Raw genomic sequence first — 19,197 nt, 5'->3', positions numbered from 1 at the left:
TTATATAAGTATTGTATAAATCACAACGTATTTTGGTGATCTTGCAAAATGATCGTAATCCCGAAAATCGTAAACATATTTTCTTATCTTAAAAGGGGGCAAGAAGGGTTCCATTAACAGGCCAATAAATAAGATTACAGTTAGTTTAAAAAAAAAAATTAAAAAATAAGGGTATTTTTTCTCTCATAATAACAGTAAACACATTCACAACAATGTCAATTTCAAGAAAGCAGACAACAGCTAATAAGTCAATAACAGTACAGCATCAATGATCTTGAATATATGCCACTTTTAACTAGAATATAAAAGCACAGAACCAGGACATAGGAGCACAGAACCAGGACCGTTTTTCTTATCACCAGCACAGCGTCAGGACAATTCCGTTTAACGAACTTGCACGACTTTTGCAATATAATATTGTTGTAATATACTTTGCATGGTACTTATGACACATCAGAGAAAAATTAAGCAACAAAACAGTCGTTTTATTGCCGTTCTGATACAATGTAAACAAACCCACCAGCACAGAATCAGGACCCACCAGCACCCGTCAGGACCAAATCACCAGCACAGTACGTTCTCTCGCAGGACAACCATACCCACCGTGACAATGTGAACAATTTAACGAGAAATTAAACAATTTCGAGGCAAGGTTAACTCAATTCGTCATTTTGACATGCATTTTGACTTATTTCTCCGTTAATATAGAACGGTTGAAGAAAATATTGCATCTCACAATAGAAAATAGTTGTATATGTATATATATTCTTCGATATCATAAAAAGAATAAAAAAATAAGGAGAAACCTACCTTTCTTTTGTCTATTGGTGTTCCGTCATTGTGCCGGATGTTAGATACCATCGAGTCCGAGCAAATTTTGCCGGTGTGGTTTAGACACAGTGTATATGTTCAGTGCACCATCTTACAAATACAAAAATAAACCTCTGTGATCTTGAGAATCTAAACATTTCAGATGCTTTGAAGTATTTTTTATTTATGAGGGATTATTCAAAATACATAATTCCGAGGAAAATTCAAAACGGAAATTCCTAATACAATAACAAAAATAAAAGACACGAATGCAAAAATTATCTTAAGTTAGAACATAAAATAAAAAGCATCCTGGTGCAATCGTCGGTATGTTTTCAAGTCCAGGAGCACCTACCAAGACGCATGTCGTAACATTTGGAACAAAACAGTGTATATACAATGGTTTCGACCAGAAACGGTTTATCGTAGAGTTAAAAATTCATATGTGACAAGTTTGTCAATCTTGACTAGGGGTTTCAAAAAGAATTGTTTCTCATCAGTTCAAGGTTCATTTTACAATGAAATATTAATTTTTCTGTTAAAAAAAGGTAATTTCACCTACATGCGCATGATTTGAATAAATATCTTGGAACAAAAGGTGAACTCGATTTCTCCCTTCCGACGGATATAATCTTTTTTTGCTTGGATGAAAGTGAATTCACCCCTATGATATTTTTATCAATATTTTTTGTTTTTATTTTTGCTGAGGTATAGAAGTATTGTCACCTTGCTATCCATCCAACTGACAAAATGTTGCAAGATCGTTCGCTTGGCCATACGGAATTCATAAATAAATAACGAAATTTTTTAGAAAAAAATGTGAACCCTGCCTCCAATTATTTTGTTGTGACAATCATGAAAACTTTAATAATTCTATGTGCAAACCTTTAAAGAGGTCCTTAAAATGCTTTGTTGCAATGCAAAATCGGTCCATACCAAAATTGCACTCGTATCACAAGTCTTAAACTACTTGCCTAATACAAAATAATGGTAATATTCTCATTAAAAGGTAAACTAAATTTTCAAACTAAGCAAATATTTTGTTAAAATATTGTGCTATTTAGACCCCTACCCCTAGGTTTCATTAGCCCTCGGATATGTATACTTTTTGGGTGAAAGATAAAACAAGAGTAAATTGTTGCAACTGCTACAAAGTAAACATGGTTGTTGTAGGATGTTACATCAGCTGGAGTAAATTGTGTTTTACAACTACCGTCGGACACGCTATATTCTGCTTAAACAGCAGGGCTTACTGATAGCTGTTTTATTCTTCCACGTACAATGTGTAGCTAGGAAATTACTCCGATTTCAGATTTTTTGATTTTTTTAAAAGGTAAGTTTGTAGAGAAGGGAAATCATATAAACAATTGAAATTAATAAACTAGATGTATAATACATTTTAAAGTATATTTGCTACATTTTGAATTTTACATACACCAAAAATTAAGTTTTTGAATAGAGATTGATTTTGCCTTTTTTCATTCTTATAAAGCCTAATGAATAAAATCAGTAGCTAATTCTTTACAATATTATTTTGTAGATACGAAGGCAGACTTTCGAAAAACAAATTAAAACCATTTGGAATGTATTCATGTAATCAGTTACTTACTAGAAACAAGAATATGTCCATAGTACACGGATGTCCCATCCGCACTACCATTTTCTATGTTTAATTGCAATGGACCGTGAAAATGGGTCAAAAACTCTTATTTGGCAATAAAATTAGAAAAATCATATCATAGGGAACATGTGTACTAAGTTTCAAGTTCATTGGACTTCAACTTCATCAAATTCTACCTCGGCCAAAAACTTTAACCTGAAGAGGGACAGACGAACGGACGCTGCAGATCAGAAAACATAATGCCCATAAATGGGGCATAAAAATATGGTGTTAATATTATATGTCTTAGAGATCTTACTTTATTCATTTCTAACGAAAATGCTTATATTCAATAGTTTTTTTTATATCGGTGGTAGATATAAAGCAATAGTATTACTTCTGGGAGAAATTGTGACGATACACATGTTAATACTGTTGTTACATCCCCCCTTTTTTAAATAGGAACCTTGCTCATTATTTCGGAAATGGAAAATGGAAAAACCACCAAATAATGGGCAATGTCACCTACTAGGAGTTTAAAAATCGCGATTTTGATTGTAACGGACAGTTACTGTAGGTTAATCTTTTAATTACATTCTGGACTTTGCTTGTGTCCGATTTTCCGTATCTATTACGATTTTCAATGTGAAAGAAGAACGGAAAGAGGGACAATCAAACTCATAGAACGAAAATTAAACTGACAATGCCATGGCTCAAAATGAAAAAAATACAAACAGACAAATGACAGTAAACGTGACACAACATAGAAAACTAAAGACTGAGAAACACGAACACCATCAAAAACTGGGGGTGATCTCAGGTGCTCCGAAGGGAAAGCAGATCCTGCTCCACATGTGGCATCCGTCGTGTTGCTTATGTTATTACACACCCGGTTAATAGTCTAATTCGGTAGGTCACATTCATGAAAAGGGAAGGGAATAGACTAAATTTGCATTTTACTATTGTTTAAAATTTGATCCTAAAATTTTAATTCATATGGCGAAATTTGGCCCATTCGGCAGGTAGTTTAATACAAAACTTTTGTATAGGTTAACGGACAAGTTAATGTGACATGCATTTTCATTCTGGATTGCGCTAAATAGAAACGCTCAGTCGTGTTTTTAACGTCCGCAGGATGACATGTCAACATACCCGTTGGTTTGCTCCTTCCGGGGTTCGAACTGACAACCTTACGCTACCACTATACCACTGATGTGGTTAATAGACAACAACGAACCCCTCATTCATAAATGGTTGAACAATATTATTTGGCGAAAGAAATAATCTTTGACCTTGTGCACATTAAAGTTTCAGTCATTAAAATTAGTAACAAGTATAACCGTATTTGCTGCTTTTAATAATTCAGATGCAAATGCATTGTCTGATGTGTTAGAAAAAACGTTCATTGTCAGATCTAGAAATTTGACTGCATTTTTGGTTTTTAAGACAGACGATATGGTCACATAAATACTACAAATAAACAACAGTATATTTGTACAAAATGTTAGAATGAATCTCAGCTTTATTATGCCCCATTTATGGGCATTAATGTTTCTGGTCTGTGCGTCCATCGTCCGTCCGTCCGTTCGTCCGTCCCGCTTCAGGTTAAAGTTTTTGGTCGAGGTAGTTTTTAATGAAGTTGAAGTCCAATCAACGTGAAACTTAGTAAACGTGTTCCCCATGATATGATTTTTCTAATTTTAATGCCAAATTAGAGATTTTATTCCATTTTCAAAGTCCACTGAACATAGAAAATTATAGTGCGGATTGGGCATCCGTGTACTTGGGACACATTCTTGTTATACCTCAAATGACCGAATTCTAAAAAATTTCATGCATAATGTTTTACGTCTTTTATGAACATGTTGATAATGTAAAATGAAGATGCGGATGATTTTTAATGAGACAGCTATTCACAAGAGACTAAATGACACAACTATGTTTCTCCGTACGGTCTTCAAGAATGAGCAAAGTAAAACCGCACAGTCAGCTTTAAAAGGGCGATAATTTAAACGAGAAATCTAAAGACCTAATTGTTTGTACAAAATAATGAACGAAATACAAATATATAGCACGTACAGCACCAAACGACTACCTCTGAAGTACAGGCTCCTGACTTGGACCGGGCACAAACAGAATGCGGTTGGGGTAAAGATGCAAATAGACATCAACACCCCCCGCCCCCCCCCCCCCCTCATCTTGTGACAGTGGTGCAACAGAACAAAACACGAACTGTGCGAAACAATACAACGATTATCTCTCCGTTCGGTCTTCAAGAAAGAGCAAAGTCAAACCGCAGTCAGCTTGAAAAGGGCGATAAAATCATTCGAACGAGAAAACGAACGACCTAATTTTGGTACAAAATAATGAACGAAAAACTAATATATCGCACAGCACCAAACGACTATCTCTGAAGTACAGGCTCCTGACTTGGACCGGGCACAAACAGAATTCGGTTGGGGTAAAGATGCAAATTGACATCAAACCTCGTCAAATCTTGGAACAGTGGTGCAACAGAACAATACAAGAACTGTGCGAAACAATAAACAAACAACGCGTTTGATTAGCAGCAATGCACAACAACCACTCAATTACAGGCTCCTGAATTGGGACAGGCAGGTAAATAGAAATTAGAAAGGGAAAACTACTTAATATATTATGTTTTAAAGGATTTTCATAAGTTTTATTCCAATCTACAATAGCTTGTTTATGATATGCACTACTCCGTTCTTTGTGATAAGATCTGGCTCAGAAATACCACTGTTGTTCACTGTTATATTGCCTGTAAATAATAAACAAAATAATATTACGACATTTTCAAAAGTGCAGATTTAACTGTAAACAGCCAAATTTTGAAGTTGTTTATTTTTTTCTTTTATCTCATAATGTTATTTGTTTGGGTTTTTTTGTAAATGAGGAAATAAATTTGTTTTGCATTATTTAGCGAAACATATCATAATCTTAACAACGAGTGCCTCGAGAGTATTCGAACTTTTAATGATTGATTGATTGTTCGTGTTTTCAGCACTATGGAAGACTTGGAAAACTTGCAACGATCAGTCACAACGTTATTTTTAATGTTATTTGACTGTCAATTTATACATCCGCAAACAGTTCTAATGACTGTTATTTATCTGACAAACAGTTTTTGTGTTTTGTTATTTGTGTTTCTTAAAGAAATTGTATTGGTACTAGGATTTCGTGATTATTTATTTCTGACCCATATTCAACTTGATGCCAACACAAGGGCACATACGTGTACATTTGTACACATACATTAATAAAATATACTTATCTTTTTAAGTACTACTTACCGGGAATAACATTGATTCTAATTCTGCTACCTTGAGATGTAAAAAGGTCTTGTCCATTTACTAGGTCAGCAGTGAAATAGACAGAGTTGACAATCAAGCTCGAAACAAAATCTTGAATTAAGAAAAGCAAAACATTATTACTACAGTGCAATAAATTTGAATTTATCCACCGAGACAAGTAGAATTATATCTCTTTGTGAACATTCTCGGTGGTGTTCTCATATGTGTCAAGTTTCATCCATATCATCTTAGTCCTAAGAACAGTAACTGTTGTTCTTTCAAATCACATGTAAAGACGGACAGGGTTCCCTCTCTCCCTCCCTTAAAATGAAAGAAGTATAAAAATGCGTCTTCTTAAAACAATACTTTCGTCTTTAAAATAGTGTGCATGTACTAGCGAATATATAGATACTAATCTGTTTTTATTTTACCAGTTAGAATTTGTTAGCATGATTCAATTCATTTAGTTATTCAAATATTTTTAATTTAGGAAATTATGGAATTATCAATAAACTGAATTTTCATTTTTTTCTAATCGGATAACATTCAATAATGTAGAAATGTAACTTGGCTATATTGTTTCTCATTGGGATTTTGTGTTTAATATAAAAATTAAAAAAAGTGGTAAGATTGCCAATGATACAACTCTCCCCAAGAGACCAAATGACACAGATATTATCAAATATAGGTCACTGTACGGACTTCAATAATGACCAAAGCCCATATTACATAAGACTTACTAGCAATAGCTGTGTCGTTCATTAATAAATTAGTCATATTAAAATTAGGAGCTGCATTAAACGCCTCGTCATTTGGAACAAACATGGTTATGTTCTGTGCTATAAGAAAATAAAAGAACAAATGTCAGGAAATTTGTAAAGCATCATGCATAAATATAACAACATTAATTGAACAGACATAAAACACAAACATTTTTAGCAATTCATTATGTATACAAAATTAAAATATAATTGAGATCGTTGTTGTCTACTTATGTACAACAGTTATTGATTCTTCGTCGTCACCCTTACCAGCATCATAATCGCCGTTGTTGTCATCATGAAGAAGTATAATAGTAATTGGGTTTTTTTCACATTTTAATTAATTAAATATTTTTAAACTTACATGTATTTCAATGACTACGGAAAGTATATTGAACTTTTCAGATTATATTAGATTACAAAAATCATTGAAATTATATAAAGTCACATACTAGTTGATGTTTTTATTATTAAAACTTGAATAAAAACACGATTTAAATATTTTATACAGATAGATAGATACCTTTCAGCTGATCATGCAGACCACCTTTATCAATTAATAGTGATATCTTGGAGAGATTTTGGTGTTCATGCACGTATTGAGTTGTGTAAACTTCTGGGAATCTGTAAAGCATCCGGTCAATAACATGAACAACACCATTGGTGGCCGTATTATCTGGACTCGTTATGTTTGCACCAGAGATAGTGTGAACCTGTAAAGAAATTTTTTTTCTCAAAAATCTTGACAAGCATTTTGGTTTTCGAAATCATAATGCACGTACATTATTATCTGGACTATTTATATTTGCGCCAGAGATGGTGTGAACCTGTAATGGAATTGTCATGTCTCAAAAGTCTCGAGAAGCATTTGGGTCTTGAAATCCTAATCCACGTACAATTAATACGCCTATAGTTATGCGATCAATGATGCTTCAGCTTTAGAACAAAGTTAGTAAATGAATGGCAATTTACTTCTAAGATGTGCCACGTTTTTATGCTCTAAAATGTTTTACAATAAGTCTAAGAATTAAAGATGAGAATGGTCAAGTATTCGTCATAACAAACTGAGACAACATATGGACTCAACACTTATCACCATAATATTTTGTCTTCTGTCTGTCTTTTTTGTTGTCCTATTTCTATTCTTTTTTTTTTTTTATAAAAGTCGCGCGTTGAGTTTTTTTTGGGTTTTTTTTTTTGCTACAAAAGACTCACATAGACGCTCGAATAGAAAAAGCATAAAGACCAAATCGAGTGCAAAGTTGAAGATATCTAGGACCCGAGTATGTTGATGGATAATATCGTGTAAATTAATATTTGGTGTAAGTTGTGGATTTATTTACTTTGTTGTTCCGACTTTTTTTTTAAGGACCACGGTGTTGACTGTTTCTTTTACGGCTAGTCATTTTTCATTAATTTTTTTCATTTTCATACCTCCTTACTTTTTGCTTTTCCTCGTTAATTGACCGGGCCCATAAGACAGACATTAAGTGTGCCTTTCATAGCTGACTATGCGGTATGGACTTTGCTTATTGTTAAAGTCCGTACGGTGACATATAGTTGTGATATTTTTTGTCATTTTGTCTCTTGTGGAGAGATGTCTTATTGACATTTATACCGCATCTTTTTCTTTTTTTATTATAGCACAAAACAATAGTTCGTTACATTTACCTTTGAGTTCCCCTTTGGATATACATTAAATCGCAGTTGGCTGTTGTCTAACATCGTATCATAAAGGCCATTATTTTGTAGTGAGGCCAAAAGAGATATGTCTTTTGTGATGTGATATGATACAATGTCAAATGCCAATTCCCAGTTTCCAAAATTAAAAATCTTCACAATTTCTGGTGGTAAATTATTAATCGCTGCATCACTTGGTGCAAAGACTGTATATGGACCTAAAAATATGATTGAAAAATAAAAAAAATAATAAAGTATTAAAGTACGCTCTAAGAATTTGAAGAATACTTGCATCTGATCTATCTTATTAAGTTTTATTATAACAAGACACATTATGATAATTTTGAGAAAACTGTTCTTTTTTATATGTGTGTATATATACATGTTGTGCTTCTTGTTTGATACTCTTATATACGTATCGAACGATTGTGTATAAGGGAGCTACCATTTGATTTTTATGGGGGGGGGGGATGAAAAAATTTGTCCTACATTTTTTTATTTGTAATCTCTGTCCTGCCTTTTTATTTTTCACACTTTTCGGTCCTGCCTTTTTTTCTTAGTTTATCCTGACTTTTTTTACATAAATTGTCATCCTGCCTTTTTTTACCAAGTTGCTCATCCTGCCTTGGTTTTTACTCCAAACTCCTGTCCTGCCTTTTTTTTCTAATTTCATCCTAGCAACGCCCTCTACCCCCTTAAAAAAATAAATGGTAGCTCCCTTCTAATGTAAACCTGTTCTATATATTCTTAATCTATGCAAAAATCGTCATTGCATGAATTTTTTTATCAAACTAATCCATACGTGTTGAATGCTTTTGCTAAAACTTCTTTAAAATGTATTATATATTCATCGGCTATGACTCCCCAACGGAATTTACTAAGAATTACGCGACGAGTGTCACCAGGAGAGAAGTTACTGTTCATCGTTGTATCATGTTAGTGTTTGTGTTGCTCATTTAGAGTTATGTGTTTGTATTTTGTGGGATTTTGTTTGTAAGCACGTTTTTTTTTCTCTCTTGCCCAAAAATGTATCTTCTAACAAACCTCTTGTGAAACTTTTCATGGCAGATATACTGAAATGTTATCCAGTGCTGCATTTGAATTATTCCCCTTTGCATGTGTTAATTTTGATTGAACGGCATAAAGTCCCATTTTATATATATATAAAAAGTAAGCTCTGTTTAACGGCATAAAGTCCTATTTTATGTATATAAAAAGTAAACTCTGTTTAAGGCACCCTAGCTGATCCTTTTTCATTATAGCTTCTCAGTCGAGTGTAAATATACAAACCAATTTTGAAAAAATAATAATTTTACATTCCTTGGTTAAATTATAATAACTTGATGTGAGACAAAATGTCGTATATAGTAAATAATATAAGTATTACAAAAATGTATTCATAATTTTCTACAATTCTTGAAACTTATTTTTACAAAGAATCTGCACTGCCTGTTTTAAAACTTATTTCATTAATTGAAAATATCAATATTTTCAAAATAAAATATTATTTTAGTTTTATATGTACATTATATGTATACTGAAGACCTGATGGTGACCTTCTGCTGTTGTCTGTTTTATGGTTGGGTTGTTGTCTCTTTGACACATTCCCCATTTCCATTCTCAAATGTGTATTTGCATGATGTACATGTATATTACCTGAATGGTCATCGCCTAAGCGGTACATATATCCAGTGCCCTGTAGTAAATTGCCGAATGACGAACATCCTATGCTTGATAGCAAGTCATATATATCCTCTTTCGAATGAACATTACATATTAAAAAACTTGTAAGTAAAAGTCGGAGAAACATTTTACTGTGAATTATTGACTCTTAAAAATAAAACTTATAAACACATTCTACTTATTATCACTGTGTAATAGGTGATAATAGAGAGATATTGAACTTTGAAATAGTGATAAAATAGACAACTGATGTCATTATGTGTGTATGTTGTTAATATGATGTTGATCTTATATCTTACAGATGTATATATTAAATACAAAATCATGTGTATTTCAAAATGGTGGCAATGTGTTAATGTTTATTTATCCTACACAACATGCACAATACTACATGTATGACACCCAAACATACAATGTATACAACTGTACAAGTATAGAGTGTGTTCCTCGCACAAACAAGTTGTACAATCACCATCACAAATTGCTATGCTGATAGATTTTACGACATGTTTTCGCAGGCTTAGATCTTGTTTTATCAAATACCAGATTAATTGTCTTAAATGTAATTTTACCGATTGTGCAATTTGTGGTTTCGCATGGCAGAGCAGAATACGCTCTGAGTTTCGGTCTTTTCGGAGTTGATGATATAGTTACTGTATATTGTAGTTCACATGTTACCACCACTGCTAACCATAGGAAAACTCTTGCGATTCTTTATGATTTCAGATTAATTTGCACACCTAATTTGGGTGATCTCAGGTGCTCCAGAAGGTAAGCAGATTCTGATCCACATGTGACACCCGTCGTGTTCTCATATTATCACATACCCGGTAAATAGTATAATTCGGTAGGTCACAGTCGTGAAAGTTTGTACCGTTTGATTTTTACTTCTTTTTTTGCTAAAAAACTAAATTGCGCAAAGAGTTCGATTTTTTTTTAGGATTAAATGGTAATTCTGTAATCGGCCATTTCAATTAAATGTCTGAGATAGCGATTTTATGTATGCATATATTTTAAAACAAAATTGTTCGGCCATTGATGATAATGTAATAGTAAAGGGTCTTCCTAAAACCGGGGTAGTTAAGTTCTTCATTTGATTTTTTTTTTATATCTTAAGCAAGAACGTAGTTATACAAAAGAGGGACGAAAGATACCAAAAGGACAGTCAAACTCATAAATCTAAAACAAACTGACAACGCCATGGCTAAAAATGAAAAGGACAAACAAACAACAGCACACACGACACAACATAGAAAACTAAAGAATAAACAACACGAACCCCACCAAAAAACTAGGGGTGATCTCAGGTGCTCCGGAAGGGTAAGCAGATCCTGCTCCACATGTGGCACCCGTCGTGTTGCTTATGTGATAACAAATCCGGTAAATAGTCTAATTCGGTAGGTCACATTCATGAAAGGGAAGGGGATTGTAGTTACGACGTAAGGAACATATCCGATATCATTTGTGAAACGGTTATTCCATAACGGTCAACCAACTCGTGATGGCGTCCGTAAAATTTACGAAGGGATGATTTCAACTTCACCATTTGGAACTCTTGGTTTAATAGCATTTCTTGTGAGCAGCAACCCTCTATAAAAAAAATCATGATAGGAAATGCAAGCACGGGAATATCGTATCAGTTGGGAGATATATACCCCGTATGCAGGTGCTGCTGGAATGTTGCTACTTAGAAATGGAAAGTTCACAATTGGAAAGCTGAAATCATCCCTTTTGTCGTAAAGTTTTGTTTTCAACCGACCCTCATTGTCAATTTTTAGATGTAAGTCAAGATATGAGGCCGACTTAACTGTATCTGTAGTATCCTTTATCTCTAGCTCGATTGGATAGATGCGTTCCACATAGTCACCAAATTTTGAATTATTTAGTGAAAGAACATCTATGTAGCGAAAAGTAGAGTTAAAGGATATTGATAACTTCTTATCTTTCATCCTAAGAAGTTCCTGCAAGAAGTCAGCCTCATAATAATAAAGAAACAAGTCGGCAAGTAGAGGGGCACAGTTTGTTCCCATTGGAATGTCGACAGTCTGTTGAAAAACACGTCCTCCGAAGTGTGCACAAGTATACAAGTGTGACTAGATAAACAAGCTAAAATGTTAATTATTATGTATTATAAACTATGGTGGTGCTTAAATTTGGAAATCTAGAAAGTATTGATTGATTCGTGTTTGCTTATCGTCCAGTCGCAACTATGTCATGTATATTTAAAAAGTTATAATATTTTTAACGTTTAATTATTTTTTATTGTGCATTCCTCCGGAAAAAAACAACGAAGTTCATCGTTAACCACACGAAATAGTAATGTCAAGGAATACAGAAAAATCTAAATGATGGCTAAATCTGTTTATTTGTTTCCATTCATCTTAAAGTAGCATAATATGAACTTTATTAAAATATCTTTTCAAACGCTTTAGCAGTACATAATACTTTCTGAAATTAAGAAGACTTGTATTAACATATTTGAATTAAAATAATAAAATGTAGAAAGAGAACTAGTTCTTGACAATAAATCTAGTAAATACATTCGAACAGACCCAATATTACAGCTACAGATATTTCAAAAATGAAAAATAATATTCTTTTACTCAGAACAGTTTCAAATTACTATTTCAGACTGAGATTTAGTAAGTAAGTAATAGCTTATATATAAAGACAGCAGTTTGCTAAAAACGAAAACGTTCGAGATAGATTCAGTTCCCATTACCCATCACTACTTCATCAGATACAGGTTGTTTTTCAGGTGTAGATTCATCATCTGAGATGTCTGTGTCAATGCGGCATACTCTCAACATCTTGGAGAATTCAATTTTGTTCCGGATAACATGTCTAGTTTCTGATAAGTCATATACATATATTTTACCATCTACCACAAAAGTTGACTTGATTTTCTTCCTTCTAACTAACTGTCGTGCTTCGTAAGCTTGCTACGGTTTGGTCTTGATTAATCGAAATACCTTGTAGGTCTGGTCTGTCTTTAAGTTGTTTGGATGCCTTCAGCAGTTTCTTTTTTAAACGTTGGTTTGGTATTCGAGCTATAATCTGTCTAGGTTTAGCTGTACGATGACTAATCGTTATGTCATTTGGCTGCATATCAACACCTAATTTATTGGTGATTTCTATAATTTTGGTATCGGTATTTTCACCTAAAGTATATGGTACACCGCTTAGCCTTACACATTGCTTCCCCTGCTGTGCTGTTCTAACTCATCACATTTAATTTTTAGATAGTCTATCTGGTTTTTAAAGTTTTTGACATCTCCATAGGAGAATTCTAATTCAGTTTGCTTTTGTTTTATTTCGGCTAGTTCGAAGAGAATAGTCTTCTGTTTTTCTTCAATAAGGGCTTTGAAATCATCAGTTAAAATTTGCTTTACTGCTATAGCTATTTTAGCGATATCACTGTCACTAATGCTAACAATGGGTTGTTGGTTGGTCGCAGCCATGCTATCAATACAGCTATCAAGGTCAGTACTTTTGATAAGATTTGTTGTTTTTTGTGGCACTCTGTGTTTTAATGGACTCGGGTGTATTGCATCCGTCACCCTGCATTAAATTGTGTTTGGATTCTTCAAAAGTGTTGGACACAAATGTTTTTATTTCAAGTTTGGTTTTCAATTACAGACGCTCGAGTAACATAGTCTATATCAATCGCAACCTGTATAAAAAAGATGCCCGAATGGTTAGTTTTAGGACTGAAATCACCCGCCTTAGACCCTGGATAAGAGCTTTAAACCTATATTATTATGAATATATGGGGAAATTAGAAACCCGAGACATTTGTTGGGCAGATAGCCCCGAGGTAATCACGAAAGATGACCCACTTAAAACTTTCGCTGTTGAGATTAAAACATCTGAGGACAAAATGAACCCCCTTCTTTATAACTTTATTTGTGCGAACTGGTTTCATACAAGCACAAGGAAACCACTTTGAAAAGTTAGCAAAAGAAGACTTTCCTCAACTTATCCACATAATGGGGATTCTTACTGATGAAACGTCACAAATAACCGACACACTGTCAACAGATGCCAATAATAATGGCAAGTACACGAAACCAAAAACACCAATTTTAACTAAGAACCAACATACAGAAACTGAACAAGTAGACAATAAAATCACTGTCACTGATGAAATTCAAAGCCTAGAAACCAGTGTAACACACAAGATATCACAAACGCTGGATAATCAAAATTCAAATTTTCAAACATTAAAAACAGATATAGAACAGGTGAAGCTGATAATAAAGTGTACTGAAACAGCAGATGAACTTGACACATTGTTGCAAGCATAAAAAAATGAAGTAATAACACTAAATGAAAGATTGAACAATAAAAAGGAAGAGATTAATCATCTCCATATTAGTAACCAACAACTTAAGGACACTCTTACGAAGTCAATAGAGGACCTTAATACTGCATTACAGTCATCAAGAAATGAAACCCATGTTTTGATGGACAAACTGGACAAAAAGGATGAGGAGATCGAAAAATTCAGTACCAGCAAATTTTGCAAACCGCTGAAGAATTGGCAATACACGTCCGCAGTAAATGATTTATTATAAAAATTGTTTTAAAAAATTCTGTTAGTTTTCGTATGAATAAAACTTATCATACAGTTAGTAAAATTGTAAAATATACCGTGAAAAAAATCTAACAAGTGTTGTTTGTGGTATGTCTAATAATTTTTTGTTACAAATTTTCCCATGACGTCAATGTCTTGCAGACTCTCTCTTGACTTTACGTATGAAATGAAACAAGATCAGATAACAGACAAAAATGCCTTGATCAAACAAAAAATATCGAATTGTCACCAAGTTACTGTTGTAGAACACACCAACATGCTATCAGGAGGAAACGCCATGATGTCACTATTTCCTATATACCTTATTATAACACAAGGACAGTCAAGGTACTTAACTTGCATTTTAGAAAAATGTCAGGTGGTGACGAAGTTCCGTTATATGCCGCTTTATAGGCTGTCAAACCCGCTAAAACTTGTTATATCGTAAATCTAAATTGATTATTATATATAGTAGACAAAAAATATTTGACGAAAATTGTTAGTTTGTAAATTGCACTAATTTTTCTTTTTTTAAGATTTTCCCAGTTTACAAGTACTTAAATACATACTATTTTTTCTAAAAAAAATAAGAAAGTAAAAAGAAAGCACTTTTAACTTTAGACTCATTAATATACTAGAGTTACTCCTCTTTAACTGGACATTGACTCCTCTTGGTTTATCAATACCAATACTTTTTTACTCCTCTAAAAACTACTGGTGATTATTTTAAGTAATATTAGTATACAAGTTTTATAGTAGCAGACAATTATTACTTAAAAGTTTTTTCTGTATCTTATTTTTGTCTATCAAAACATGGGTTTCATTTCTTGATGACTGTAATGCAGTATTAAGGTCCTCTAATCTAAATTTTTTACAGACTAAGACATGACTATGTTATTTTCAACATTGAAAATTGGAATGTTGGGGGGGGGGGGGGCTCTTTTCTGGTGACATTGATAAAACCCAGGATAAAACCTTTATAGACTGAATTTCAAAATATGACCTAGCATTCGTTGTAGAAATCCATGTTGGTTATAATAGCAATATAAACAATGTGGGCCCTTTTAACTACTATCCTGTATGTAGACCTATCACTAAGGCTAACAATTATAGTTAGTATGGTGGAATAGCCATTTTGAGAAAACCTCACATAAAAGATCATGTGAAAATTTTGAAAAATTCTAATACTTATTATCAATGGGTTAAATTAGAAAAAAAATTCTTTGGCTTTCACAGAGACCTATATATTTGTGTTATTTGGCCTACTTCGATTCGTGCAACTAGGGTTAGTAGAGTCTGTCAAGTTTACTCGACTGACAACCGAACCCCCCCGAGTTTGAACTGTTGAACCTACCCGAGTTAACTCTACATCAACCCTGGGTCGAGGCAGGTTTAGTCGAGTTTCAAGATGGCGTCAAATAATTGTAACAACAAAACATGATTCAAAATAAATGTTTTTTGACAAAATACAGCCGAAGAAAGTGGCTGACAATGGGAATTTATGTTTGCCTGTATTATTGAATCAACAAATATAGTTCATGTGTAATGTTTATAAATAAACAAAATTATAATTTTTTTCTCAATTTTTTCCGCTAGCAAACTTTTTTTTATCAAAGGCACACATGATTAGGACTTCTTGTTACTGACACATAAATGTATTTATTTTAATTTTAATGCTCAGTCGATACATTTTTGCTCACTTTCCTTTTGATAGTCAACTCGATGGAAGAGTTTTGACTTCGATTCGGAAATGTTGCGCACATGCGCAGTAGTAATGTTTTTTTACTCGAGTCAACCCAAGTAGGACGAATCGAAGTAGGCCTTGGTGATTTTAATGGTAATTATACCTGTTATACTCCCAATGGAGCAAGTGTTGTAGACTATTCTATTGTGTCGGAGAGTGCCCTTGATTATATTTTGTACTTTAGAGTTGCTGAATGTGTACCTACATTATCTGATTGTCATTGTAAAATTGAATGGGAAATGTCAGCACAACTTAGTCCTAAGTTGAGAGATGATTGTATTGATCATGATTTGCATACTATGCCATCTCGATACATGTGGTCAGAGAACTCAGCTACAGTGTTTCAGGAGGCTCTAACTTCTCCCTCTGTACTTGCAAAAAAATCAGATTTCATGCTTAAGGGGAATTTTACTTCCAAAATAGACATAAATGAAGCCTCAGTTAAACTAGCTAACATTTTCATTGAGGCTGCTGAACAATCTTTGAAAAAAACCCTAAATATAGGAAAAAGAAAAAGAAGACAAAAAATTCTTTGACTCTGATTTGCACTCAATGAGAAAGAATCTTATAAATTATTGAAGAATTTATTCTTCTAACCGAAAGATCCGATGGTTAAAAATCATTATTACAAATTATATAGGGAATACAACAAATCAGAAAAACTAAAGAAAGTTTTTAAGGCAGATATTTTAGAACAATTAAAACTCTTCATGAGGACAATCCCAAACTATACTGGGGGTTGATTAATAAGTTACAGGACAAAAATCATGATTCCTCAGTTAACAATATATCACCATCTGACCGGGACCATCACTTTCAAGATTTAAGTAAGGTTAATGATAATTTTTTAGATTAGGGTTAAACATCTTGAGGAGAGTAGAATCTGCCGAGATATCCCCGAAATGTTTTAATGAATTAGATTTTGTAATAACTGATAATGAAATTATCACTGCCATCTCAAAATTAAAGTGGAATAAATCCCCTGGTTTGGACAATACTACAAATAACATGATTAAATGCAGCCAAAGAATTTTAGTTGGTTGCTTCAAAAAATATTCAACTCTTGTTTGAGTAATGGCATTTATCCTGAAAAATGGGCAGAAGAATATATTGCACCCTCACATAAGGCTAATGATATTCTTGATCCTAATAACTGTCGTGGTTTGACCATAACTAGTTCAATAGGAAAATTGTTTAATTCTATTTTAAATTCCCGACTTGAACAATTTCTAATCGAACTCAAATAATTGATGGCTGCCAAATTGGCTTCACAAAGAAAGCTAGGACCTCTGACCACATGTTTGTAATCAAGACAATTATTAATATATATTGTAATAATCCTGGTGGTAGACTATATGCCTGCTTTGTTGACTTCAAAAAGGCCTTTGATACTGTTATTCACACCGGAATCAAATTGAAACTACTAGATATTGGGGTGGGATCTTCTTTTTACAACATCATTAAAAGCATGTATGAAGTAAGTAAATCATATGTAAAAGTAAATGAAAACTTAACAAACTACTTTTCAACGAACCTGGGAGTGAAACAAGGAGACAACCTTAGTCCAACCTCTTCAAGATCTTTATTAATAATTTGACAAACTAGTTCAATAGGAAAATTGTTTAATTCTATTTTAAATTCCCGACTTATTTAAAACACTCTGAAGACCCAGTTTCAATAAATGCTCAAGATTTACACTGCCTTATGTATGCTGACGGTATTGTTTTATTGTCAACATCTCCGAATGGTTTGCCAAAAAAAATTGGTCATTTTGCAAAATTACTGCAATATTTGGTGCTTAAGTGTGAATACAAACAAAACAAAAGTTCTTATATTCAACAAGACAGGTAGATTGATTATCAAATTATATGATTTTATGTTAAATGGTGTAAAACTAGAGTGACTGTGTTAATACATATAAATATTTGGGTATACATTTTTGTGCATCTGGCTCCTTTACAGTACTCACTGCTGTGCACTGGTCATGAGGAGAACTACTGCAAAATAAGACACTATATTTCTGGTTCTATTTTAACTTTGTTTTGTTTCCCTATTAGGCAGCAACCATTTGATTTTCTGGGGGGGGGGGGGGGGGGCTATGGTTTTTTTTTCTGTGCAAACTTTTTTGTTCGCCTTCGGCGAAGAACAATCTATTTTTTTAGCGACAAACTGAAGACAATTTTTTTCTTTCAATTTTAGCATTACATATAGTGGCAGCTGAGGGTGAAACAAGAAAAATCAAATGGTTGCTGCCTTAATAAACTTTATATCATATTCTTTTAATATTAATCGGCCTCAGTCATTACACTCAATGCCTCTTACCAGAATTATATCCTACATTGCTCATATCATCACTTTTTTACTTTGTGTATTATGTATTGTGTATTGCACTAAACTTTTATATAATCATTGTATTATGATGTTTTTGTATCGTGCCCGACAAGGGCCCATGATTGGTATAATAAAATAATGTCTAATGTCTATATCATCAACGTAATTTTTGTTTGTTTACTTTTAAAAGGTGCACTCGAATGGTACTATTGAAACATTATACCTGTTCACATATCGTAGTTTAAGTTACATGTGATTCAAAATTTATATAGTTATGTCCGTATCGTACACACACTGAACTAAAAGCACTAAAACATGTCGATCTTTTTTTTAAGGTGTTTGTTATATTTAGATGGGAAAATAAAGATCAGACCGGTTCTTCTATGTTGTGTGTTAACGCACTGTGTTAAATAACATCGATCTCGATCGATCTTGCTTGTGCAATGTAAAGCTAGGTTCACACTGCCGATCAGATCAACTCGATGATCCCGATTGTCCAAATTTCACGACCAAGCGTGACCAAATTCATGATCGGGTCTGTTTACGACTTCTACCCGACTGTACACGACAATAACCCGACCATTTGCGACTCAATCACGACTCAAACCCGACCAATAATTGAATACAGTCATATTCGATAATTCCGACCAATTGACGATCTCTACACGGTCGTTACTCGACCAACTATACTCGATCTC

General features: G+C 33.4%; 1 protein-coding gene across 1 annotated transcript; it reads right to left on the bottom strand.

Annotated features, from left to right (window-relative positions):
• Positions 1-5,066: 5,066 nt before the first annotated feature.
• On the bottom strand, positions 5,067-10,043 carry LOC139482605 (transforming growth factor-beta-induced protein ig-h3-like). Its single transcript, XM_071266520.1, has 6 exons — positions 9,822-10,043; positions 8,157-8,383; positions 7,009-7,198; positions 6,465-6,563; positions 5,725-5,835; positions 5,067-5,192 (listed from the first exon to the last, which is right to left on the bottom strand). The coding sequence occupies exons 1-6, from the start codon at positions 9,973-9,975 to the stop codon at positions 5,104-5,106; spliced, it is 870 nt and encodes a 289-aa protein (XP_071122621.1). The 5' UTR covers positions 9,976-10,043; the 3' UTR covers positions 5,067-5,103.
• Between the last annotated feature and the right edge of the window lie 9,154 nt (positions 10,044-19,197).

The sequence above is a fragment of the Mytilus edulis genome, chromosome 1 (assembly GCF_963676685.1).
Source record: "Mytilus edulis chromosome 1, xbMytEdul2.2, whole genome shotgun sequence".
Lineage (NCBI taxonomy): Eukaryota > Metazoa > Mollusca > Bivalvia > Mytilida > Mytilidae > Mytilus > Mytilus edulis.
Note: the sequence above shows the minus strand (reverse complement) of the source record. Positions and strands in the feature narration are given on the sequence as shown.

What these genes read in the sequence shown, in the direction of transcription:
- LOC139482605 (XM_071266520.1), bottom strand. Translation starts at nt 9,975, where the DNA reads ATGTTTCTCCGACTTTTACTTACAAGTTTTTTAATATGTAATGTTCAT. An exon ending in TCTGCATGATCAGCTGAAAG is followed by an intron (nt 6,564 to 7,008) that starts GTATCTATCTAT and finishes ATTTTCTTATAG; the next exon opens with CACAGAACATAACCATGTTT. An exon ending in GAACGACACAGCTATTGCTA is followed by an intron (nt 5,836 to 6,464) that starts GTAAGTCTTATG and finishes TCTTAATTCAAG; the next exon opens with ATTTTGTTTCGAGCTTGATT.